This window comes from Ovis canadensis, chromosome 21 (assembly GCF_042477335.2).
Source record: "Ovis canadensis isolate MfBH-ARS-UI-01 breed Bighorn chromosome 21, ARS-UI_OviCan_v2, whole genome shotgun sequence".
Classification (NCBI taxonomy): domain Eukaryota; kingdom Metazoa; phylum Chordata; class Mammalia; order Artiodactyla; family Bovidae; genus Ovis; species Ovis canadensis.
In genome coordinates, this window is record NC_091265.1 from 61238647 (window position 1) to 61265257 (window position 26611).

A 26611-nucleotide genomic window follows, 5' to 3' on the forward strand; every position below is an offset into this window, starting at 1 on the left:
AACCATAGCTTTTTTATCCATTTGTCCGTCAATGGACTTTCAGGAGTTTCCCTGTCTTGGCTATTGTCAATAATGTTGCTATGAACACAGGGGTGCCTGCATTTTTTTGAGTTATAGTTTTGTTCAGGTATATGCTCAGGAGTGAGACTGCAGGCTCATATGGTAGTCCTAGTTTTGGTTTTCTGAGGAACCTCCATACTGCTTTTCACAGTGGCTGTACCAACTTGCATTCCCTACCAACATCCTCCTACCAACAGTGTAGGAGGGTCCCCTTTTCTCTGCCCCTTCTCCAGCATCTGTTACTTGTAGACTTTTTTAATGATGGCCATTCTGACTGGTGTGAGATATTGGTAGTACCTCACTGTAGTTTTGACTTGCATTTCTCTAATAATTAGTGATGCTGAGCATCTTTTCATGTGTCTACTGGCCATCCGTGTGTTTTCTTTGGAGAAAAGTCTAATAATGTCTTCTGCCCATTTTTCATTTGGGTTATTTGGATTTTTTTGTTGTTGACCAACCTCACCTTTTTGCTGCTCCAACAGAAGCCAGTATCAGAGTATACCATTTCATGTGCTGATGGTGTGTTTAATTCAATGCTCCCTCCTAACCGGGAACCCTTTAGTGGCTCAGTGTCTTCATGTGGAAAATGGGTCAGTCATCCAGAACTGCAGGTGGCTGGCTATGAAGATTAAGTTAAATGAGAAATGTCAGTGAGAGCCCATGGCCCTTCCTCCTTCCAAGGAGCATAATTAATGCCCTTTGTCTCCTTTTTCTTCAGAATCCATAAAATGAACTGAAAAAGGGGTGCCCCTGTGAGTGAGAGTGAAACTGCCTCCCTGGCTTCCCGGGGTCCTCCTGCCTTCTAGATCAAGGGTGCCCCCTCCCTGCCCCAAGACCAGCACAGACCCAGCTCCTGGACCCCACAGGTTGCTCTCAGTCTCTAAGTCCCAGAGGGTAGATGATCCAGAAACCACTCCTGCCTTAGCATTCTGGCTCGCCACCTGAGAACCTTGCCCCTCCCCACCCCATCCCACCCCAGTTCCTGCAGATCCCCTGAGACACCCCACCAGGGACTCACCCAGCCTGCTCTCAGGGTTACTGAGCCCACAGCATGTGGCACCTTCCAGCGCACATTCCAGCCCTTCCTAATACATGTGCGCCCCCCTGCCAGACTGCGCCGCCAGGGAGGGACCTGTCCCCCTGTTCCCAGAAGATGCAAGACCGCCCACACCTGGCACTGTGCCTAGCATCCAGCGGGGGCGTCCTAAATATCTCCTGAATGATTCATTCATTCCTTTGGAAAGAAAGCACAGGCCCCTAAGTGGTTAAGAGTATGGACTTTGAAGTCACATCCACCTAGGTTCAAGTCTTAGCTGACACTTGGCTCTGTGACCTTGGGAAGGTCATCTCACCTCTCTGACGCTGTTTCTTTCTGCTAAAAAAGCGCGGAGAAAGAGAGAGAGAGAGAGAGGAATGACCACGACCCCATTAGGTCATTGTGAGGAGTGAGATGACGTTTCACCATTCAGAGAAGGGGCCGCCTGCCGCTTCCTGTATTCTGACCGGTACTTTGGAGGTGCACAGAATCAAGTCTGATTTACAGAAAAAGAAACTGAGGCCCTAGAAAGGAACAGGATAACTGGGGGTGCGGCCGCTCGGGCTAGAACCGGGGCCTGCGGACTCGGAGCCCAGTGCTCCCGGAGCTCACGGTCAGCACATCCCCAGCCCCCACTCCGACTCATCCTGGGCCTGGGAGCGAAGGGCTGGTCTCGGCCTCGGACGACCCCTGGGATCCGGGGCGCGCTTGGGGATCTTCGGCTCAGACCCCGGAAGCGCCGCGCAGCTCCCGGAGCGGAGAGAGCGCTTGGGGTTGTCACTTTAAATTAAAGAGAGAGCGGGCGGGCGAGCGCCAGGGAGCGCGCGACGGGCTCCTGGGAGCGTGCCCGGACTGCGGCGCAGCTCCCGACTGCCGCCCCGGCCCGGCCGAGCCCCCGGCCCGCGCCGCGCTCCTCCCAGGCGGGCGCGGGGCGACACTGCAGGGGTGGCTCCTCCGGCGCCTGCCGGGCTTGGCGCCTGTGCGTGCGCGCTGCGGGAGGCCGGCGGGAGCCGGGAGCCGGGAGCCGAGAGCCCGGAGCCCGAGCCTGAACCCGAACCGGAGCGGCGGCCCCTCCGTGGAGCCCGGGTGAGTACGCGCCCCGAGCGCGGATGAACGCAGTGCCCCCTCGCAGCGCCGGGGACCCCCAGGCTCCGCGCGCCCCGCTCATCTGCACACTCGCGCGGATCACACACCCGCGCCGCGCTTGCACACACAAACGGCCGGCACAGTGCACGCCGGGCGCCCTTCCCCGGCCCGGCCACTCCGCGCACTGCGCATCGCCTCGCGCCCCGCACGCCCGCCCCGCGTGTGCACACACGCGGCTCTCTCGGCCATTTACACGCCTCCCCGGCGCCCGCGCTGCACGCACACCTATCACGCTCAAAGCGCCCTGCCTGTCCCCGCTACCCCGGCCCCGCCTCGCACCTCCTTCCCAGCTCCAGGGTCAGCCTACCCCCAACACTTCGGTCCCCAAATATCCTGGGGGTCCCCGCAGCATAGGTGCTGGGTTTTCAGGAAATGCCCCATGTCGCACCCCATTGCCAGGGGGCCCCCGGGGAACCAAGAGGATCATCGGCCTCTGCTACCACCAGCCTGGGTGGGGAGCTGTCCAAGGTCTCTCTGCCAACCTTTGATGCCATTGCATTTTGGGAGAGGAAGCCTGCCAGTCTCGAGGTCCTGGGGCTGTAGATTTGGGCTGAAGTTGGGGGGAGCTGGGGCCAAACAGGGGGACCTGGAGCCAGGCCTGTGGGTGGAGGATCCCTGAGCCAGCGATCCTAGTGACCCCTCTTACATGGGCTGCAGACAGACTCAATGCCCCCCCCCACCAGCCAATGAGGCCACCCTCCCCACAAAGCACCTGGCAAGTCTGCACCCTGGAATGTCCACCTCTTCCCAAAGCTAGGGAGTGGGTGACAGGTTGGACAGCTGTAGCAGCAGCTATGCCTCCTACTAAGAAATAGGGAAACTGAGGCTCGGAGAGGGCATGAGACTCACCACAAGGGACACAGCCAGTCTGGAGAAGGGTCAAGACCCAAGCCCCCGGCCTCCTCATCCTGAAATCTGAAGCTTTCCCCAAGCAACTTGGGAGAGTGAGGTCTCCCAGCCCGGGGTTCCAGCTTGGACCCTGCTTCTCGTCAGTGCTGGTGACTACGGGCAAGTAGTGCCTTTACCAGTGCCGTGGGCAGAGAGCAGCCCTCTCAGAGGGCAGCAGGGAGGGTGTGCTGAAATAACGCCTGGTGAGCCCTTGGTACAGAGCTCAGCACACAATACGTGCCCAGGAAATGCCAGCTCCCACCACCCTCTCTGGTTTGTACTGTGGTTTTGTGGGCTTTAGGGAGGGGACGGTGGCAGGATATGGTTATTCCAGAAAGTGGGAGGGAGCCCTTGAAAAGAATCTCAAACCTGAAACTCCTAGAGAGGCTCCCAGTCTTCGAGATTGAGGGCTCCCCGGTCCCCAGCCCCTGATCCTTCCCATTGCCTGCTGGCTTCTGGGTGAAGGGAGCCAAAAGTTTGCTAGCTAGGGGCACTGAGCTAGGACATGGGGTGAGGGGGAGCCCCTGCCCTGCCAGAGTCACCAAATTCCTGGAAAGCCACGTCTTGATAAGCCCAGGAGGGGTCCTCGACCTGTGATCAGATTCCGGTTAGTCTCGTGGTAGGTCTTCCCACCCATCTCCACCCCCGAAAGGCCTGCTCAGGAGGTGGCATGGTGGCCAGGAGCCCAGGCCCAGATCCATCGCACCTTGGAGTCAGTCCCAGTGTTGCTACTCATAGGCTGAGTGACTCCAGCCCTGGCTTCCTCATCTGTCAAAGGGAGATCCGTTTACCCATTCAGTGGTCAGGTTTATATCACATGCGTACGATGAGCCAGGCACCACGGGAGGCAGTTAGCGTGGACTATGTCTGATTCTTACAGCAAAAGGTAGGTGTTGCTGGGTAGGTATGACAAAGACTGCATTTGAACCTAGAGGGGTTTTCAATGAACAAGCTCCCTGCAGTTTAGGTTTTGGAGGGTTGGGGCCAGAATGAATGGATGGAGTGAGGAAGGGTGTCAGGACAAGGTTCAGATGAGGATTTGGGACGGCTCTGGCCCACCCCCGCTGCGCCCCATTTCCTGCGTGTCAGAACTCAGGGCAACTCTGGCCACGGGCTGCCCTGGCCTTGGGTGTGCCGTGTCAGCATCTTGTTCCAAGCTGGAGCCGCAGCCCCTCTGCCCAGCAAACCTCCAGGCTGCCAGCAGGAGTCTGTGGAGGCTGTCGTAGTGGGTGGGATGGGGTCAGGGGTCTTGGGAGTGGTAAGTAAAGCCATTAAGGAGGGCGCTGGCTGCAGAGCGAGCTTTGGCTCAGTCTCAGCTCTCTGCTTACTGGCCGGTGACCTTGGACAGTCACTGACCTTCTCTGAGCCTCACTTTCATCCTCTGTGGAGCGGGAATGAGGACAGGCTCTTCTCCCTAGGGGTCTTGAGCAAGGCAATGGGGAGGGCGTCTTTGAAGTCCACATGGGGCTGTGGCTACTAATAGACAAGGTGGGGATGGCATGGCAGGCACAGCTCCACCCCTGCTGGCTGTGCAGCTTTGGGCAAGTCACTTAACCTTTCTGAACCTTCCCTAACTCATCCAAAAGCCTGCTTACCACGCTCATGAACCGAGGTGCTTCCAGGGGCCAGCAGGTTCTGAAAGTGAATGCGAGGGTAGAAGATGCCAGGTCCAAAGGGCAGATGCCCCATCTGAAGGGTGCAGCCTACTCAGCTCCGTCTCTGGCTCTGGGGTGGGGGAGGCTGAGACCCATTATTCCTAAATCTAACTTAAAGGGAAGCTGAAAATCTATTTTCTTGTAAACAAACCCATTTTTCAATAGGAAATCTCTCCAGTTTTTGAATGCTGGCAACTCACTTTGGGACAAACATACCCCATCTGCAGGCTGGCAGTGCTGCCCACACAATTCCGCTGCTCAAAGTAGGGGGCCTGGGGACCTTTTGGACCCTGGTGGCTCAGACGGTAAAGAATCTGCAGTGCAGGAGACACGGGTTCGATCCCTGGTTGGGAAGATCCCCTGGAGAAGGGAAAGGCTACCCAGTCTAGCATTCTTACCTGGAGAATGCCATGGACAGAGGAGCCTGGTGGGCTACAGTCCATGGGGTCTCAAAGAGTCGGACGCAACTGAGCAACTAACACTTTCACTTTCACTGGACCATTTACAGGCAAATAAATACAGCAGCTAAGATTTGCCAAACCCCACCTCACTCCCTTCTCCTTCCTCCCTCTTGACACCCTGATAAGGCAGTCATAAACCCCATTTTACAGATGGGGCAACTGAGGCTCAGAGCTAGTGAGGGGGAAAATCTGGGGTTCAAAGCTTGCTCAGGCTGCCCTCCTCCCAAGAACCTCGCCTCTCTGTTTCCTCTCCTCCCTCCTCTCAGGCAGAGGTGCTTTGGCCTCTGCCCCCTTCACAGGGGTTCTCTGTGGGACCTTCTGGCCTGGCTGAGCCTAGAGTCATTGGTGCCTTCAGTGAACGCACAGCTCCCGGGGTGTTGTGATGAGGGGAGGGGGAAGGGTGGGCCATGTGGGAGCCTTGGAAAGACGGGGGCTTCTTGACAGCCAGACGCCCAATATGGCAGAAACAGGGTTCTGTCCCCAACTATAGGAACTTGCCACTAGGATGTCCTCAGCCCACTCTAATATGCTGCTGGCATGGGCTGCCCCAGTGCAGGAAGTCAGCTTGGGCCAGGTAAGCAGGAAATAAAGCTGATAGTATGATCAGATTCCCAGCAAGTCAGAGGCAGGCTGGGACATGAGTGTTCATATTAACATGTGCGTTTCAACATATCTAGAACCCTTTCTGCCAGGAATTAGGGCCACCCTGGGCATGTACACAGTGCCTGCTTTGGCCGGCAGGTTCTCAGACAGCTTTTGAAACCATATGCCCTCCTGCAGTAAGGGGTTAGGGAGCAAGTGTGGAACAGAATGGCCTGCACTAAACAGTTTCCTAGCTGTGTTGCCTAGGCAAATGACGTCACTGCCCTGCCTCAGGGCTCTCTTCTGCAAACCAGAGATAATAATAGTACTTACCTCAAGGGTTGTTAGAGGATTAAATGAGGTAATGTATATGCAAAGTGCTTACAGCTTGAGTGTAAGAAGTACTTGGCAAGGTCCTTATCACCATCTCCAGCCCAGGTTCCAGAAATGAGCTTCTACTTGAACTGGCATGGGTGAAGCCCTTCCTGGTTAGTTTGGCCCTCCCATCACCATGACAACTCGCATCTCACCGTGGGAGTAGGGGCATCGTCAGGGACCTGGGAGGGAGCAAGGAGCTATCTGTGGACCTGGGCAGGCTTCACCCTAGGGCCCTATCCTCCCCGACTTCTCGAGGCCTCCTGCCCTGGGACCCATGGCCCTTCCACATGTGCTGGAATACCCTGTCTGGATCAAGGCACGCCGCTTCTTGACTTCAAAGCTACAAATTGGGGAGAATCTTAGGATTCTAGAAAATGCTTACTCCCTGATTGGACCCCAGTCCTAAATTAGGGAGCCCACAGCATCCTTTGAGAAGTTGTAAACGGGTTACCACCCAGGGGCTTTTACTTTCTACAGAATGGTGTTTAGATTTTTGGGGAATTGTTTGCAACATTTAAAAATCAAGAAACCGCACGTTAAACAAATACCAGCAGGCTAGATTGGCATTCCTGCAGGAACAGAAAAGCAGCTGCCCTTGGGTAGACAGACACTCTGAGGGTCTGACCACCCACCTCATCCGCACCCCCCGACCTGTGGGCACCCCAGCTCACCTGTTTGTAACCACCTCTTGGAACCCCAAAGGAACACAGAGGGTGGAAACTATCCTGTCCTCGGGGTCCCTTGAGTTGAGATCCTGACAGCTCACCCCAGCCTTCCTCTACCAAACCCCCACCCCATTTAGAACCTGCCTGCGAGCCAGCTTACTTATTAGTAAACACAGTAATAAAATCACGAGCAGTCGCCTGGCTTCAGGTAATGGGTTGTATAAGCTTCTAGACCTTTCTAGAACAACTTAGTCAAACCTTCAGTGGTTCATAAAACTTGGGAGTGGAGGATGAGGAGGAAACTGTCCCAAGCATAGAAAGGACTGATAACAGAATATTGCAGAAATGTAGCATTTCCGGTTCAATTTAAACAAAAGCATTTGAACTCAGTCCTGGGGAACACCTGAGGGAGCCGCTAATGAGTAACCAAGTCGCTGATGGTCAGCCTGTTGTTGGTAGGATGGAAATGAAATAGGGTTGCCAGATTTAGCAAATACAAATATGGGATGCTGGTGACTTTTGAGTTTCAGATAAACAGTGAATATTTTTTTTAGTATAAACATGTCCCATGCAATATTTAGACATACTTTTACCAACAATGAATCAGAAATTCACATGTCCCTGGGCATCTTGCATTTTTGCGTCTGGCAGCCCTGAAATGGAGAAGAGGGTGGTAGAAGATGAGATGGTTGGAGAGCATCACCAATGCAATGGACATGAACTTGGGCAAACTCCAGGAGATAGTGAGGGACAGGGAAGCCTGGCGTGCTGCAGTCCGTGGGATCGCAGAGTCGGACACAACTTAGCGACTGAACAATAAGAACTCTGAAATGAGGTTTCAGAGTGCTTGAAAAGTGCTTTAAACACTACTTTTTTTTTTTTTAAGGGACATTTTCTATGTTATTTTTTAGAGACATCCTTGGCAGTCCAGCGGTTAGGACTCCACATTTTCACTGAGGAGGGCCCAGGTTCCATCCCTGGTCTGGAAACTAAGATCTGAAAAGCCACAGGGACTGGCCAAAAATAAATAAAATGCTATTTTTAAAAGCTGCTACTTTTAAATGATACAAATGAACTTACTTACAAAAGAGAAATAGACTCACAGACTTTGAAAAGGAGCTTATTGTTGCCAGGGTGTGGGAGGATGGGGGAAGGGATAGTTAGGGAGTTTGGGATGGGCATGTACTCACTGCTGTATTTTGAATGGATAACAAACAAGGTCTTACTGTATAGCACATGGAACTCTGCTCAGTGTGATGTGGCAGCCTGGATAGGACAGAGGTTTGGGGGAGAATGGATCCATGTATATGAATGGCTGAGTCCCCTCATTGTTCACCTGAACCTATCACAACATTGCTTGCTCATCAGCTATACCCCAGTACAAAATAAAAAGTTTAAAATAAATAAAAATCCACTACATTTGCCCAGGGCCCCTCCATCTGAGTGTGAGCACTGGATGCTGGACATGTGCGGCATGGCGGGGGGTGGTGACCCTCTGAAGCCCCCTCCACTGACTCTCTTCTCCCTTCCAGTCTCACCCCTGGCGGCAGGCGGCATGGCCGTGGACGTGGCAGAATATCACTTGAGCGGTGAGTCCCCGAGGCCAGTGAGCCATCTCACAGGACCCTCCCGCCAGGCCCGGGGTAGCGGTGTCAGTGGGACCCGAGTAACAGCCCCGTTCTACTGATAAAGATAGTCAGAGAGTTGTACAAGGTCACACAGCCCTGGTGGCTTAGATGGTAAAGAATCTGCCTACCATGTGGGATACTTGGGTTCGATCCCTGAGTCCGGAAGATGCCCTGGAGAAGGGAAAGGGCCACCCACTCCTAACAGGCTACAGTCGATGGGGTTGCAAAGAGTCGGACACGACAGAGCAGCTGACACTATCGCTTTCACACTGGATTGGGACCAGTCTGAGTCTCTTCTGTCTGTTCCAGTTGCTTGCCTTCCTGTGGAAGGACTTGAGGGGATCCCCCAGGAGGCCCCGGTCCTGCTGCTCCCTAAGGTTGAACCTGTTGTGTGGAATCCACTGCCCTAGGGCCATTCCTGGAGCCACATGCAAGGAAAACCAGGAAGGTTGATATCAGATGCCCAGGATACTGAACTCAGTGGTCGTCCAGTCTAGCAAAGGCAGCTCCCTTGGGACCAGCCTCAGGACACCAGACGCACTCAGGCTGATGGCGGATGGTGTCACAGCCGAAATGCACTCGCCATATTTTCTCCTTCCGTTTCCCTGCCCATTTACAGATGGGAGAAGGGAGGCTCAGGAAAGGGACAGTGACTGAGTAACAGACCCAGGACATGGACCCAGGTCTCCCAGGCCATGGCTCCCCATCCCTCCACCTCCTCCTCTAGCTCAGCCCCCAGCCAGCCCAGGGCAGAGCTGAAGGACAGACCACCTCTCCCAACTCCCAGCCAGGAATTTTCACTTTCCACCTGCAGGCTCATAGGCCTTGGCGTGGCCTTTGGTGAGTGATGAAACCTCTCTGAGCCTCTACTTACTCATCTGTAAACTGGGGGTGATGCTGCCAGCCTCTGTGAGCTGACATGTGTGAAGTGTGCAACTGTGCAAACACGGCTCTCGCCCCACCTCCAGGCCTTTGCACATGCTGTGCCCTTCACCTGGAGTGCTCGCTGCCTCTGCCTGGCTAAGTCCTCGAGACCCGTGTGAGATTACGAGCACAGAGCTGAAGTCAGGTTATCTATCTCTCAGCTTCCCCGTCTGTAAAATAGGGATAATAATAGAACCATCCTCGCAAGGTTGGACTCAGTGGGTTAATATACAGGAAATGTTTGGAGCGGAGCCTGGCAAAGTGAGGGAACAATTATTCCTAAGGCTGCTTCTCGTCAATCCTGGTCTCAGCTCAGACCTCACTTCCCCAGGGGAATTCTTCCCATACGGTCCTGAGGCTGGTATGCGATAAAATGAGTAAATAAATGAGCATTAACTGTCATCGTTTCACGTCAGCTTCCTAGGGATTTGTCTGTCCTGCCCCCCTTTTGTGCCAACCAGGGTGCTGGCTTCAGGCCCTCAGCCCCTGGGATCCTCACTCTCAGGGGGGCCTGGTGATGCTTAGCCCCCTTGCCGAGTCCACTGCCTGCGTGGACTGTGTCGGCCCCCTGCCAGCACCCAGGCCCCAGTGAGCCTCCTGGGCTGCCTGTGCGTCTGGGTGGGAGACCCGCCCCCCCGCCCCCCTTCCCCCCTTCCCCCCCCCCCCCCAACACACACACACTTCACTCTCCAGTAACCAGGTCCGGCCCCTTCCCATTACCCATTCAGTGGACTTCCTGAGAGCCTGGCCCGCTCTGGGCCCTCTGTAGCTCCTTGTTGTGGTTTTATTTATCCCACAAATTGCACTCTCGCAGCAGAAGTCAGGAGCACACAGGCTTGCTCGCTGTCTCTCCATCCGTGTTTCTTCTGCCTCGTCTCTCCTCTCTCTGGTCCTCCCAGCCCTTGCCTACACGCTGTGTGATTTTTGCATCAAAATCATGTGGTTATACCGTGTTGGGGATTGATTTTTTTTTTCCTTCTCTTAACAATACCTGAGACAGTTCTCTGCATTGCCACGGCGATGTCCCGAGGGACGATGTCCCGATGACCGCAATTGTCATTCTCAAAGCCCAGTAACGGTCTCTCCTGAGACAGCGCCCCCGGCCCCCACTGGCTCCCTCGGTCAGGCCTTGGGGCTGTTTTCAGATTTCTGCTGTTATAAATACAGACTCGCTGACTCACTGCAGACAGGAAACTTGTTGAGATTTCTCCCTTAGAAAAACCATGCCCCCGCCCCCGGGGTGGGACCACTGGGTGCACTGGATGGTGAGTGATGTTGGTGTCATGCCCTCTTTCTGGATGAGGAGTCAAGAGCCAGGGAGGCGAGGTGGCCTCCGGGTGCCAAGGCACCTACACCAGACTCTCCATTTCTTACCCTGGTGGCCTTGAGCCCAGAAATATTAACAGATGTGTTCTTTAGCTTCTGTTAGCCTCAGTTCCCCTCTAGAGACTTCCCAGGTGGCTCAGATGGTAAAGATTCGGCCCACAGTGCAGGAGATCTGAGTTCAGTCCCTGGGTTGGGAAGATCCCCAAAGTGGAGGAAGGGACCTTGTAGGGTGCTGAGAGCTGGGTAAATGCCAGGGCTGAAGGCTGGGCCCTGCCCTTCTCTGGAGCTAGTGTTGTATATTCTGGTGGAGCTGGCTGGGCTCAGCACAGCGGGGGTGGGCTGGGGCCTCCCAGAGCTGCCTGACTCCGCCCCAAACGCCCCCTTCCCGCACTGTTAACCCGGGTGCTCTGAACTCTCTGAGCTTTGCACACGGGCCTCCTCCCCAACCAGGAATCGAACCCCAACGCCCTGCATTGAGAGCGGAGAGGCTTAGCCACTGGAGCACCGGGGAAGTCCCTTGGCCGCACGCTCCTTGCTGCCCTTGCGTGTCCCAGCTTGGGCGTCCCTCTTTGCGAAACCCCCCGGGCTGTTCTCATCATGGCACCCATCACTGTCCTGTATTGATTTGCCCACCCCTGGGGACTGTGACCCACTTAAGGGACTGATACTGGGGCTCCAGGGGGGTGCTCGCACATAGTAGGTGCTCAGTGGCTGTGTGATGAGAAACCTCCACTCCTGAAACACCCTCCTTACATCTCTCCACCCTGCTGCTGGGGACCTGTGCGGGCAGAGGCGGGTGGGGCAATGGTTACCCCTGCTTGCTGTGGAGTCTGGCTGCCAGAATTGGAGTACCAGTATCACCCCTTCCTGGTTCTGTGACCTTGGGCAAGTTCTTGTGTGCCTGGGTGTCCCCAGTTGAATCCAATGTAGAGGCAACACTGAGAATGCTTTAGAGGATTGTATTTGCCAACAGTTCAATCTTTTGCAAAATGAACCTTACTATCTTGTTGACTTCTCTGGGGGATTGAAGAACCAGGTTTCCCAGTAGAGTGATGTAACAACATTCATGGTTCTGCCATGGGCCAAGCACTGTGCTACCTGAGGACCTACCCAGCACAGCTGAGGGGGTGGTTAGTTACCATTTGGGCACAGTGAGGCTCAGATAAGGAAAATTATTGACTCACCAGTGCCAAAAAGCATCTGAGCACCTAGATTTGTCCCCAAGCCCTGCACAGCCTACAGCCACCTCTCACTTCTGGCTGGAGTGTTTTTATTTGTATGTTGTTTGTTTTCCAGTAATAGTTTTATGGCGCTAAAACTCACATGCCATACATTCACTCACCTAAAAGGTACCGTTCAGTGGGCTGTAGTTAGTCTATTGCACAAGCATGAGCACAATCAATTTCTAGAATATATTCATCACCCCGAAAAGAATCTCCATACTCCACACCCCCCACCGCTCCCCCCACCAGCCCCTGACACTAATTTACTTTCTGTCTGTAGAGATTTCCCTATTGTGGACATTTCATAGAAGCAAAATCATACAACATGATTTCGGGACTAGCTCCCTTCACTCAGCATGTTTTCAAGGTTTATCCATGTTGTAGCATGTATCAGTACTTCATTCCTTTTTATCGATGAATAATATTCCACTGTAAGAAGGTACTACATTTTATTTTTCCATTCATCGACTGATGGACATTGGGTTCTTCTTGATGAAGGTTGAGGCATAAAGGGGGATCATTTCTTTTTCTCCCCCAAGCCCCCTTCCACTTCCCACCAGATCCCAAAAGTCTGCTTTGATTATCCAGAAGGAGCAGTCCTCTGAAGGCTTAGAGAACTCAGAGAGGCAAGAACAACCCTAACCGTGTAAAGCCTAAGGAATATTTAACTATTATTCGCAGCTCTTCACCTGCTCTAACCAAGTGTCACTCCTGCTAGAAATGTGTTTTTGTGGAAAGCAGCGAAAAGCAGAAATTAGAGAGTGTATATCTTGTTCAACACTGGACCCCCAGCACGAAACCTGACATGACAGACACTCAATAAATATTTATCCAGGGACTTCCCTGGTGGTTAAGACTTCACCTGCAGGGGTTCAGGTTCAATCCCTGGCTGGGGAGCGAAGATCCCACATGCCTCAAAGCCAAAAAACCAAACCATAAACCAGAAGTAACATCATAACAAATTCAATAAAGACTAAAATATATACATATATATACTTATTCAATGAATAAGCAAGTCAGTGCTGAACTGGAGACTCCCTGGGTGGGGATGTGTAATGATTGAGAGGCCCCAAGGCCCATTAATGAGACTACTCTGCCCTTGCCTTCAGTCATCAAGAGCCCCCCTGACTGGGAGGTGGGTGTCTACGCCGCTGGGGCACTGGCTTTGCTGGGAATTGCAGCCGTGAGCCTGTGGAAGCTCTGGACGTCGGGGAGCTTCCCCAGCCCCTCCCCGTTTCCAAACTATGACTACAGATACCTTCAGCAGAAGTACGGCGAGACCTACGCGGAGGCCAGGCAGAAGGTGAGGCTTCTGTGCTCGTGGGTGCACCCCCCCCCCCGCCCCCGCCTCCACCATCCACTCTCAGGACTGACCTCACGCGCTCCCCAACACTCTCCCGGTTAATTTCCTCCTGTGAACAGGGTCCTTTGTCCTCCTCCACATCTCCAACAGAGCCCAGCTAGGTAACCAATGAATACTTGGTGAATGAATGAATGCTTTCCATTTAAAACACCCCTGGGGTGTTAGGAGGTGTTGGGGGCCAGAGGTTAGAAGTTTGCGCTTTCACTCCCAGGGCCTTCGTAAACTGGGTAATCTGGGATCCCGCAAGTGATGCAGTATGGCCAAATTTTAAAAGCAAAGCAAAAAAACCCCAAACAAACCAACCCTCCCCACCATCCTGTGAAACATACAGGAAAATAAAAGCAAGAAAAACCTCCCCAAAAGCCACAAGCCAGAGGCAAGCTACTGTGAATTATTTTCCAATATTTTAAATCCAGATCCCGCCCCAATCTTTTTCCCATGCAGTTTTTATACAATGGATGTCATTTCTCCATAGAATTTAACACCCTACTCTTTTCATCTCACTTAAAGTTGAAGCACTTTCTCATATTGTTGATCATAAACATCATTTTAATGACTGCATAAGATCCTTTTTTATGTATGTGCCATGATTTACTAAATGCCACCGTAAAGAATACAGTAAGTGGTTTATATGTAAAACTTTGTCTTCGTGTGGGATTACGTACTTTGAAAGGATGCCCAGATGTGAAATTACTGTATCAGGGAGTGTAAACATTTTTAGGGCTCTCTATATATTGCTAAACATTTCATCACTTGACACTTGGCAGAGGATTTTGCTAACATCATGGAGAGTTCCAGAAAGCACAGCCAGAACCTGTTACCAGACAAGAGCCCCTCATGCTTCACTCATTTGAGGTTTTGGAAGGAATGTTCTTTTACTCTGTTGGGAGGACTGTAAATTGGCACAACTTTTTCAAAGAGCGTTTTGGAACCATGTGTCAAAAGCTGTCAAAAGGACTGTGTCCTTTAAGTCGAGATTTTAAGAAAGCTATTCAGTGCTTCATGGTTTCTGTCCGTGAAACACAAGATAAATGACCAACAGTAGGGGAATAGTAACATAAACTATGGCTATCCACTTAACAGCAAATTAATGGAGCCATTAAAAAATATGGTAACGAAGACTACCAACAAGGGAGATGCTTACTGTACAAGCTTTTGCTTTCTCAAATCCCAAGATCAATTTAGAGAAAAGAAAAATTTGCCTATTAGAGTGAGTGTTATCCAACATGAAAGCTTTCTCGTGTGGTAGACTTTTTGTAAGCTTCCTTTGAGGCTGCTCCATTGTCTGTTGAGTATCTGTAGCCTGGTTTTCTTACCCGTTCCCCTTCTGCTGGACACTTAGATTGCTAATTATTTTTCCTTTTCATACACGTTATCTCAGTGAACATCTTTATTAATCAAATTCAGTTCATATAAACAAACATTTTGAGGAAAGGCTCTCTTGTATCTTGGATAGAGAGAGAAAACTAAGTAACATGAAATAATATTAAAGAAGGATGTTTCTAAGGCATGCCCCGTTTTTGCAAAAGGGGAGCTAGGAGGTGTCTTGCGTGAACGAGACTAACCGCATGTCTTCAAGACCAAGCCTATTGCCCTCCGATGCTCCCATGCCCCTTCTCGCCCTAGAGAGTGCCGGCCTGGAATGCGCAGCGCGCCAGCACTAGGGGGCCCCCCAGTCGCAAAGGCAGCCTCAGCATCGAGGACACCTTTGAAAGCATCAGCGAGCTGGGGCCCCTGGAGCTGATGGGCCGGGAGCTGGACCTGGCCCCCTACGGCACCCTCCGGAAATCCCAGTCGGCCGACTCCCTGAACTCCGTCTCCTCTGTGAGCAACAACTTCGGGCAGGACTTCACGCTGGGCCAGGTGGAGGTGAGCATGGACTACGACGCCGCCTCCCACACCCTCCACGTGGCTGTGCTGCAGGGCAAGGACCTCCTGGAGCGGGAGGAAGCCAGCTTCGAGTCTTGTTTCATGCGTGTCAGCCTGCTGCCAGACGAACAGATTGTGGGCATTTCCAGGGTGAGTGGAGGCTTGGGGGGCGGGGAAAATGTGGGCGGGGAAAATGGGGGCTTGGCAAAGGGGCGGGCAATGGGCGGGGCAAAGGGGCGGGGCGGGGTGCGCCCGGGACTCGCAGGAGGCAGGCAGGGCTGCTGGGCCAGGCAGGATCTGAGCAGGGCGCTAGAGAGTTTGGATGCTGATCCGAGGGTGGAAGGTGCTGGCTATAGGGAGGACAGACCGGAGAGTCTGGGGCCTCCAGCAAACCTACCACACGAATCCAGTGTAATTGTCCATTTGTCAATTGTGTCAACTTCAGGTCCTGGCAGGGAAGGGATGGCAGGTTCATGTTGGCTCGTTTGGGGAGAGTTTGTTAACAGGACTGTTATAAAGCTGTGGTGGTATGTAGGGCCACCTCAGGGATGGTGTGGTACCCTGGTCCAAGGGGATGGGGGCAGGAGAAGTTACCCAGAGACCACTGTGTGCCGAGGGCCATCTGGATAAGGACTATGTCCTTTGGTTAAGGGGCATGGTCAACTCATAGCCATCCTGCTGAGAAGGACTTGGGGAATAAGCACCCTGACCTCCCTCCAGCTTCTGTTTTCCCTCCAGTGACCCCTCCCGGCCAACCCCAAGGGAGCCTGTTGATGTAGCCCTTGGAGGTCAGCTCCTGGGGCTGAAAGGAGGGAAGGTGCAGAATAAGCTGGAAAGGGCACGAAGAGGGACCCAGCAGCCTGCTCCAGGCTTCCACTCCAGATGGCGCCCCTGCCTTGCCAAGAGAGAGCCAGATCTACACGAGATGCCATACTGCCAGGCACCAGCAGACAAGGTCAGCCCAGCATGGCCTCTGACCGCAGCAGGAGGAGTCTGAGGTCCAGGGCCCAGCGGCCAGTCCTGCTTCCCGTGCTGAAAACAGGCTGCTCCTCAGCAGTGAAGACTGTCGTTCCCCTCCTGTCCCACCCTGCCCCCTCACTCCAGGAGGGTCTAGAACCAACGTAGCGCTGAGGTGGGGAGGCCAGCTTCAAAGAGGCAGTCCAGGGGATGATTAGGAGCAGCACCCTGGAGCCTGACTGCCTGGGTTCAAATCCTGCCTCTCTGCTTCCTTGAAGTGTTACCTGGAGTGAGTCACTGCAACACTCTGTGACTCAGTTTCCCCATCTGCCAGATGGGCATCATCATGTTTGAGGAAGGAATGCATTAATATCTACAAAGTCCTGGGGCTTCCCTGGTGGTCCAGCAGCTAAGATTGTGCTCCCAAAGCAGGGGGCCTGGGTTTGACAGCAGGGAACTAGATCCCACACGCTGCAACTAAGACCTAGCACAGCCAAATATATTCGGTGCTTAGTCATGTCCGACTCTTTGCAACCCCATGGACTATAGCCTGCCAGGCTCCAGGGGATTCTCCAGGCAAGAATACTGGAGTGGGTTGCCATGCCCTCCTCCAGGGGACCTTCCCAACCCAGGGATCAAGAACAGGTCTCCTGCATTGCAGGTGGATTCTTTGTCAGCTGAGCTACCAGAGAAATCCTATGTACATATATATATATTTATAAGTATATATATAATATATATATATGCTGCATGCTAAGTTGCTTCAATCATGTCCGACTCTTTGCGACCCTATGGATGGTAGCCTGCCAGGCTCCTCTGTCCATGGGATTTTCCAAGCAAGAATACTGGAGTGGGTTGCCATTTCCTTCTCATATATGTATGTATGTATGTGTATGTATATATATATATGTGTATATATATATATATAAAGTCCTTAGCCTAGTCCTTGGTCAGCTCTCCACGGATTGTCTGTCAAGACCGTGAAGCATTTCTCTCGAGCCCAGAGCTATGCTGCCTGCGGCCTCAGCTGCTTGGAGGACCCTGGGTGGTTCTGGGTCCATCCCTTGAGGGGACAGGTTGACAGCTGCCGCCACAGCCTGATGTGTGCTGAGAACCTGGTTCACAGCGCCCGGCCCATCTGCATCCCTCTCATTAGCCCCAAGGATGGGGGTGGACTGAGGGCATCTTACAGATGAGGAAACTGAGGCTCTAGAAGTCCTTTGCCCACCAGAACCCCAGCAAGTGAGCCAGAGATCCAGAACTCAACCCCAGAGTTCTCCATCTACATGCTCATAGAGTACATGGATTATCAGGGAGCCTGCACTCTTATGGGCAGGGGACAATCAAGAGGCTGGTTTGGCCAGAGGAAGGAATTTAGGGCTGAAGGTCACGGAGAGCCTGAACGCCAGGGTCAGGATCAGGAGGTGGGCTTTGTCTGATGGGGGAGGAGCCCTTGACACTTGAGCGGGTGACCGGGTCGGGGATGTAGCCTCCAGGGCGGTGTAAGAGCCGATCCTCAGCCCAGAGCGTGACCGGAGCATGTGGCTCATGACACTTGGAGGTGCCGACAGGTTTATTCCCAGAAATGCAGGCGCCTTAGCACCCCAGCCCAGCCAATCCCAGTGAGTAGGGGGGCAGTTCCCCGGCTTCAGGCGAGGTACCAGGGATGACAGCTCCTCTCTTAAAATATCGCCAGGCAGTGACTAAGGCAGCCCCCCACGGAGTGGGGAGCAGGGCCTGCGCATGCACCTGCCTGGGTGACTGCCCACGGCTTCCTGGGAGGAGGCCAGTGGCGCCCACCAGGCAGGACTAGGCTTAGAAACAGAGTCTTCCCAGCCTGGCCTCATCATTCCATCCATCCATCTGCCCCATGACATTCAGACCGTCCTGGGCCAGACCCCACGGGGGCTGGACATCTAAGGCTCTCAGCTTCACAGGCAGTTATCCCTCCTTACTGTATGCCTGGCCCCAGGGCTGGACTTGAACATGTGCCAAAAAGATGGCCATCTCAGCTGGCATATGGCAAGGGTTCTGTGGAGCCATGGACACTGAAGATGGGAATTAGTTGAGGTCAGCTTGTCAAGCTTTGAATGCCAGCCCACTAGATGCCCACCTCTGAGAAGAGGACAGGGGGCTTTTATATCATCAGGGCTGAGCCACCAAAGAAAGGATAGACATTGAGGTGTGGGGTCAACAGAGCCTGATGGTAGCCCAGGTCTCCAGACTCCCCCGTCCAGTGCTCTCTCCCTACCATGGCCTCGCCGGCATCTTCTGCCGCCTCCTCCCCAGCGTCAGACCTCCTTCCACTGCCCTTCCTCTCTGCAGATCCAGAGGAATGCCTACTCCATCTTCTTCGATGAGAAATTCTCCATCCCACTGGACCCCGCAGCCCTGGAGGAGAAGAGCCTGCGGTTTTCAGTGTTTGGCATCGATGAAGATGAGCGGAATGTGAGCACGGGGGTGGTGGAGCTGAAGCTCTCTGTCCTTGACCTCCCGCTACAGCCCTTCAGCGGCTGGCTCTACCTGCAGGACCAGAACAAGGTCAGTCTGCCCATCTGCACGTGCCAGGATGGCATCACTGGTGTATACTTTAGATGAGGGAATACACTGTCCTCAAAACAGCCTTAGTGCCAACATCTTTAGATTAGGTCAGTTGGTAAAGAATCCACCTGCAATGCAGGAGACCCCAGTTCAATACCTGGGTCAGGAAGATCCGCTGGAGAAGGGATAGGTTACCCCCTCCAGTATTCTTGGGTTTCCCTTGTGGCTCAGCTGGTAAAGAATCCTCCTGCAATGCAGGGGACCTGGATTCGATCCCTGGGTTGGGAAGATCCCCTGGAGAAGGGAAAGGCTACCCACTCCAGTATTCTGGCCGAGAGAATTCCATGGACTATGTAGTCCATGGGGTCAGAAAGAGTCGGACACGACTGAGAGACTTTCTCTTTCACTTTTAGGAGATTAGAGAAAGAGAGCCACGTTCAAAGAGACTCAGGTTACTGTGTGCAAATGAATGGCTCCCTGACCGCTGCTTACAGCTCTTCTGCTGCTCCTACCAGGAAACCTTAAGAAGCTCTACTCCTGTAGAGGTTCTGTTAGGGAAGTACCTCTCTGGCCCTCGAGTGAGTTATTTCAGACGGAGGCCAAGCTGAAGTTCAACCTCCTAAGTGTAGCAGTGCTTGGGGAGCATCACTGTTATTCAAGCAAGCGAACGTGATAGTGTTCATCGCTCAGTCTTTGCGACCCTATCAACTGTAGCCCGCCAGGCTCCTCTGTCCAGACAAGAATACTGGTGTGGGTTGCAACTCCCTTCTCCAGGGGGGTCTTCCTGACCCGCGGATCGAACCCAGGCCTCCTGCATTGCAGGCAGATTCTTTACCATCTGAGCTGATATGAAGTGAAGGATCTGCTCATTTCAGTCCACTGAGGCCCTCTAAGCGCTACTACCACAGAATGTTTTCTTCGGTCTGGAATGAGGGAATGCACTTGTTGCTACATTTGACAGGCAACCTCTGGTCCTCCTTCCAAGGCAGGACCACACCCCGTGGGAAGTGGGGAGGGTGCCATGGAGTAGGGGAGGGGTCCCTCTCTCAATCCCACCAGCTTGGTGCCCTGGGGTAAGGAGTCCCAAGAGCAGCACCTTCTCAATGGAGAAGGAAGGGCGGAAGCCCTCTGAGCCACGCACGCGTCCTCCAGGCTGCCGACGCCGTGGGCGAGATCCTACTGTCCCTCAGCTACCTCCCGACAGCCGAGCGCCTGACCGTGGTCGTGGTGAAAGCCAAGAATCTCATCTGGACCAACGACAAGACCACAGCGGGTAAGGCCCCGCTGGCTGCCTGGCTTCTCCTCTGTGTGGCAGGTGGGAGCTGCGCCCTAGCTGCTAAGCCCTGGGCACCTGGAGGCATCAGCAGGTGTAGGGCCCAGCGCCAGGCTCGCCACCCCCGGCCTAGGCTGGGCTCAGGAGCTCTGCATGGTGGGAAGATTAATCTAGCTGGGGAAACATGGGACCCGTGGAGGGGGACAGGGAGCCCCTGGGGGAGGGATGCGACTCTGAGAGCAGGAGGCTGGGGCACTGGTTGTGAAACCACAGTGGGCAATCCCAGAGGCTGGACTGCATCCCAGATCCCAAACAGAGACCAGGGCCACCGAGTCGGTGTGGGTATCAGGCGGGGCCTGATATCTAAGGTCTGCATGAGCCTCAGCCCCGGGCAGCTGAAGACTGGGGGCTGCAGGAGCCTGACTGGGAGCCTGGGGGCCTGGGTCCCGGCAGGTGTAGCAAGGATACCCAGTGGGTGGTAAGTGGCGAGCAGACAGCGACTCCTTATTCCAGAGCCGCACGTCCTTGAGTCAAGCTCCACTGAACGGGCGCCGGGTGAGTCAGAGCTGACGTTTGCGCTTGGGCCATTTATAGAGTGAAAAATGATGGCTCTGCGGAACTCCCCCAGCATCATGCGAGGGGAACATGCACATGGGCTGGGAGGCAGGCTGCCAGAGTCCAAAGCCCAGCTCTTCTCTTGACATGCGCGTGAGCCTCAGTTTTCTCATCTGTAAAATAGGAACGAAAGAAAGGACTCATGGCAGAACTTCAGGAGGGAATGGTGATAGTGAAGGCTTGGGGGGACTTCCCTGGTGGTCCAGCAGCTACCATTCTGCATTCCCAATCCAGGCGGTCTAGGTTCGATCCCCAGTCAGGGAACTAGATCCTACATGTCGCAGCTAAGAGTTCACAGGCCACAAAGAAAATTGAAGATCGTGCCTGCTGCAACTAAGATCTGGCACAGCCAAAGAGCTATGTTAAAAAAAAAACGGTGAATGTTTGGGGAGTTTGGAACCAGTGCGCTGCTGTGACCGGGCAGGTCTGTGCCAAGTGAGCGTGGCACTGGTCCTCACCCCACCCTCCTCCCCACCCACAGATCCCTTTGTCAAGGTGTACCTGCTGCAGGATGGGAGGAAGATGAGTAAAAAGAAGACAGCTGTGAAGAGGGACGACCCTAACCCAGTGTTCAATGAAGCCATGATCTTCTCTGTGCCGGCCATTGTGCTCCAGGTGAGGGGGGATAGCGCAGGGGAGGGGCCCTCCACTCCCTCCAGCCTGATCCTCGGGGCTCCCTCAGGTGGTGATGGTTGGCCCTAAGCCATCCCCTTTCTAGTCGAGCAGCACGTACTGAGCACCCGCTAGGTACCTGCCCTCTGGTGGGTGCTAGGGATATAGGCACTGCTTCCTGGAAGCTCACAGCAGACAAGCAGGGAAGTCCCCAGACAGTGCCAGCCCACGAGGAACACCCAGACCTTGGCAGTCAGGCTCTGCCGGGCAGGTGGGGATAGCTAAGCTGAGATCTGGGGGAAGACGGTTCCCAGGGGAGGGAACTGCACAGCCCTAAGGATGAGCCGGGGCTGGGCCAAGTCCCGGAGGTCAGGCCCCCATTCTCCTGAAGTTCTGCCTACAGAGGCCTGGCTGACCTCCCCAGAGGCCCTTGGCCTTCAGAAGGCAATGTGCTCCAGGGAGACCCCCTTCCCAGCACAGATATCACAGACCAAGGGTGGGAGGACTGCAGAGGATGTGGCCTGGGCCATGCTGGTAAGCTGGCTTGCCTGCCTCAGAGGATGGGGAGCTCATCACCTTCCCTTACTCTTTCCTTCCATCCGTCCTTTTTGTGTCTTAAGCCCAAACCTGCCCCTTGGCCCTGGGGCTGTACAGAGATCCCTTGGTCTCCCCTCCTGGGACACCCTGTCTGAATTTGAAAACCCAGAACTCTGCCTCACTCTGGGTGTTTCGAATCCAGGCAGACATCTCAGCGTCCCCGGCAGCTCCCCTGCCACTCTCACGGGGCAGGCCACCCCTCTGCCCCTCGCTTCCCCTAGGTGGTCAGCCTGGCACTTCTCCTGCTTCACCGCCTCTTAGGGCGGGCTGACTCTTGGGGCGAAGCGGGGTGAGGGGGTGCTGAGGGGTGGGGGAGAGGAAGGAGAGAAGTCAGGCTGGGCTCCAGTCTCAGCTTCACTACTTTGATCTCAAGCAACTTCTTTCCTCCCTTCCTAAATTACGAGTCCAACATATTATCTCAGGCACAACATCAGACATCCATAATGCTCTGACTCTGCGCTTTTTACCTCATTTTGTTCCTGGAACAGATAGGAGCTATGATTACCACCGTTTTAGAGATGGGGAAACTGAGATAGAAAGAGCCCAAGTCATTGTCCAAGGTCACCCAGCAAGGAAGCATTGAGGCAGGGCTGTGGGGTCGGACAGGTCAGAGATGAAGACTCAGGGGGCCATGCCTGGCACCCGGCTGCGGTCTGGGGGCCATGGGGGACCTCTGGCATCGCCCCTGGTCCCCAGCACCCATGTCACTTCCTCCCCAGGACCTGTCTCTCCGTGTGACGGTGGCTGAGAGCAGCAGTGACGGCCGTGGGGACAACGTGGGCCACGTCATCATCGGGCCGTCGGCCAGTGGCATGGGCACCACCCACTGGAACCAGATGCTGGCCACGCTGCGCAGGCCCGTGTCCATGTGGCACCCCGTCCGGCGAAACTAACAGCCAGGGCAGGGCCAGGGCGGGCACCGGAGCCTGGCACAAGCCGAGCTCTGACACCCTTCTCTGTCATCTGGCCGGAACCGTGAACGCCGGGGTCCCCGGTGGAGTCCCTGTGAGCCATCATGATCCCTCTGTGCAGGCTGTGGTGGAGGAACAGGCCTGGCTGGATGTCAGGGGACCCAGGGCTGTCTCCCACTGAGGACCAGCTGTGTCTGCGCTGGGACCCGAGGAGGGCAGCCAGGCATCGGCCCCCTGTGCCCCCATTTTCAGATCCCCAGCAGATCTGTCCCTCAGCCTGGGGGAGCCTTGGCCTCTCAGAGCTCCCCACACCCCACCCCTGCTGGGAAGCCGTGCACAGGGACCCTGTGAGTCTCAGGGGCCAGGTGCTGTGCGAGGCACAGGCTGGGGTGACGTGAACAAGGCCAGCCCCTAGGAGGTCGGGGAGACGAGATCCCCCTGCCCTGGTGATCTGCTCGGTGCAGATGGCAGCCCTGCCACCAGGACCTGTGGAGGGCTTAGGGGGACATGGGGGGATGGGGGGCAACATGGAGCTCCGCTGTGAGGGGCAGGGAGAGAGCTGAGCCCCAGACCACAGCCCAGCCTTGGCCTAGCTGGGCAGGATGCCAAAAACGCAGTCCTCACCTGCTGCCATGGACACGAGGGCCTCTCTCTGGGCAGGAGGAGGGATCAAGGGACCAGGCCAAGCGGTAGCCCGCAGGCCACCTGGGACAGCGCCTCCAGCCTCATCTTCTGTGAAATCTGATCCCTAGAACCATAACCCTCATAAGGCCCAGGGGTCCAAAGAGGCCCAACCCCAGCCCAGGCCAGCCCAGGGCCAGGGATATGCAGCTGGCCAGCCCCTGCAGCCTGGGAGACCTCCACTCTTTTCAACCCAGATCTGTGTTTACCCCACACAAATCAGGCACTGGCTCCACCTTGTTGGTTGGCGTCCCTCCAGGCCAGGCCCTATGGGGAAGAGAGACGCCTCAGCTGAGGGAGGCTGGGGGCAAAGGGGTGGACAGAATACAGGCTGCCAGGGGCATGGGCGAGGCCTCTGTGGGCACAGGCTCCTGGGAGGATGAGGTGGAGTCCCCGGAGTGGGACCTTGGAGAAGGAGTGGCCGGAGCGGTGGTCGGGGGGGGACGTTGAGGGGGGTCAGGATGGAGTGAGGGGACAGGTTTGAAGCCCAGGGAAGGAAGGAGGTGGCTCTGGAGCCCAGTTCAAACCATCAGAACACCAGATGCCTGAGGCTGAGCTCCAGAAGCAGACCCTGAGATTCTCAGGCGAGAGGTTGACTGGGGGAGAGCCATCAGGAGAAACATTTACGGCCAGGACAGAGCTCTGGGGCAAGAGAAGAGGCCGGCAGGTTGTGGCTTCAGGGGAGCCCAGCTTTGGCCCCCTGGGGAGGGGGTGCCCTGCCGTGTGGATGGCACCCCAGGGGGCTCCAGCCTGGGGAGCCAGGGCAGGGCTGTTACAGGCCCACAGGAGTCTGGCTCCTACCCCACCCTACCTCGAGGGGAGGCGTGCCTGACCTTCCAGGTGTTACCAAGGCTGCTCCATGCAGAGGCAGCCCCAGAGAAGTAGGCGGGGGTGCGCCTCTCGCCCTGAGGGGGATAGGATGGGGGTGGGGAGGAGACACGGCAACATGCCCTGCAGGTCCACCCTCGGGTGAGAGGTGGGTTCTCCGGCTGGTTGCCTCTGGAGACCCAGGCTCACCCAGGTAGGTCGGGGGGCCCCCAGTGAGGTCGGGGGGCCCCCAGTGAGGTCGGGGGGTCCCGGGATGGTCATGGGACTGGAGGCCAGATGGCGGCTCTCCCCACCTGACGCGGCTGTGGCCCAGCCCTGAGGCCAGGCTGTCCACTGGGTGGAGGTCTACGCGCCCCAGGCCAGCCCAGGGTCGGGGGACATGCAGCTGGCCAGCCCCTGCAGCCTGGGAGACCTTCCACTCTTTTCAGCCCAGTGGCTCTGCCTTGCAGGCGGTGTTGTGTATCCCCCCTTCTGGACTCCCTCCGCCCCTCCCCCTAACTGCATGAAATGCTGACTCTGCACCTGGATGGGCATGGTGGGGACCAAGTATGTTGACTGGAACGATTCTAGAACCAAAATAAAGCTGGGGCAGGAAGGAGGGGGCTGCCAGGGAGCCCCGCTCGCCCCAAATCACCTTTGTCTCCGGAAATCCGGCACTCGGGCCTCCGTGAGGGTTGCTGTGAGCACGCCTTCCCCTGCTGCTTGGACACCAGAGGGGCAGGAGGCGCCCCCATGGGGAGACCATCCCCAGGACCAATGCCCTCAGACTGGCAGGGAGGCTCTGAGAAGGGGCCCCGCCTGGCCACCTGGCTGGGAGAATGACTGTTAGGAGTCTCAAGGAAGGCCGCTGAGGAGTGTCGCTAAGCTGTCTCAGCAAGATCAAGCCAGAAAGCACAAGTCCCTCAGGGTAAGAGGGACAAGTCACTCAGTCGTGTCTGACTCTTTGAGACCCCATGGACTGTAGCCTGCCAGGCTCCTCTGTCCATGGGATTCTCCAGACAAGGATACTGGAGTGGGTTGCCATTTTCTTCTCCAGAGGATCTTCCCGACCCAGGGATCGAACCTGCATCTCTTATGTCTCCTGCACTGGGCGGTGAGTTCTTCTTTACCACCAGCACCACCTGGCAAGAGAGATAAGGCCAAACAAAGGTGGATAAGACCTAAAGAGCCTTCCTGGTAGTAGAAACAACATGTGGAAAAGGGCAGGAGTGGAAAAACCTTGGTCAACTTATCAGCCTTGCTAAGAGCCAACTCAGGGAGAATGGGGAGAAGGGAACCAGAGGAAGGGCTTGGAGGGGAGATGAGCCGGGTGCGTTCATGAGCGCTGGTGCCTGGCTTGCAACCCTGCAGACTTAAGAGGCAGGTACTGTTCCAGTCTGCTGCTTTTTTTTTTTTTTTTGGCAGATGTGGAAACTGAAACTCAGAGAGGTTAGGTAACTAGCCCAAGGTCACACAGCCAGAGCATCTCAGAGCTGGGGTTCGAGCTCAAGCTTTCTGGCTCTTGAGCTTAGGACTCAACTACTAAACTACACTGCCTCCTTCCCCAGCTTCTCGAGGGCGGGGTTGAGGGACAGCAGAGATGCCCCTCCGGATCCCAGGCTGCTCTGGTTTTCCCCTCTCCTGTCCTGGAAGATCACAGCAAACATGGGAGAAGGAGAATCTGGGCCAGGGAGCAGAAGGGGGGCATGGGGGGAGGGTTCCCAGGAGGCCTGCCCACCTCAGGGCCTAAGTGAAGAGCTTCTGTAGAATTCCTGCGCACCCCCCCTGTCCCCCCATGCCCAGTAGACAGTGGTAACCAGTGAAAGAGGCCCTGCAGGAGCCCAGAAAGAGTGAAATCAGGGAAGACTTCCTGGAGGAGACAGCAGAGTGGGAAGGACTGAGTACGTGGAGGAGGGAGAGAGCCTCATGGCAGGGAAACCACCTGCGCAGGCGTCTGGGGAGCCAGACGGCTAGCTGGGGCTGGAAAGGCCAGGTGGGGCTGAGCTGGGGAGGCTTCATGTCTAGGGTGAGTCTGAACGTCCTTGACCGGCTGGCAGTGAGGTCCTGGGCTGGAGCGGGGCAGAGGGAGGGAGACCTGGGGCAGATGGCACCCTAAGCAGCTTTGGGAGTCATGACGAGGAACGTCAGTGAGCCCCACTCTCGGTCAGTGAGGAGCAGCCCCGCCGCTTCTAGGTTTTAGGGTCATTCAGCAGGGCCCAAACCACGATCCTCCCATCTCTTCCCGCCCCTTCCTCCCCTCTACCCGACCTTTCCCTGCTCCTCCAGCCCCAGGCCTCAAGGGTGCCAAGCCCCCTCTGTCGGAGCCCTCAGGAATAGGGCGAGCCCCACCCAAGAGGCCAGGTGTGGAGGTCACTGTCCTGACGGCGGCAGTGGGGGGCCAGGCCTGCATGTG

At 55.3% G+C, this 26611-nt stretch overlaps 1 protein-coding gene across 1 annotated transcript; it reads left to right on the forward strand.

Moving 5' to 3' along the window:
* The first annotated feature begins 1908 nt into the window (after positions 1-1908).
* Positions 1909-24853, forward strand: SYT12 (synaptotagmin 12). Its single transcript, XM_069566660.1, has 8 exons — positions 1909-2182; positions 8404-8460; positions 13082-13275; positions 14962-15354; positions 18487-18702; positions 19855-19975; positions 21072-21205; positions 22519-24853. The coding sequence occupies exons 2-8, from the start codon at positions 8427-8429 to the stop codon at positions 22690-22692; spliced, it is 1266 nt and encodes a 421-aa protein (XP_069422761.1). The 5' UTR covers positions 1909-2182; positions 8404-8426; the 3' UTR covers positions 22693-24853.
* Positions 24854-26611: the final 1758 nt, after the last annotated feature.

Coding starts and splice junctions, on each gene's coding strand:
- SYT12 (XM_069566660.1), top strand. CDS start 8,427: ATGGCCGTGGACGTGGCAGAATATCACTTGAGCG. Junction 18,703..19,854: donor ACCTGCAGGACCAGAACAAG/GTCAGTCTGCCC, acceptor CGCGTCCTCCAG/GCTGCCGACGCCGTGGGCGA. Junction 19,976..21,071: donor CAACGACAAGACCACAGCGG/GTAAGGCCCCGC, acceptor CCCCACCCACAG/ATCCCTTTGTCAAGGTGTAC.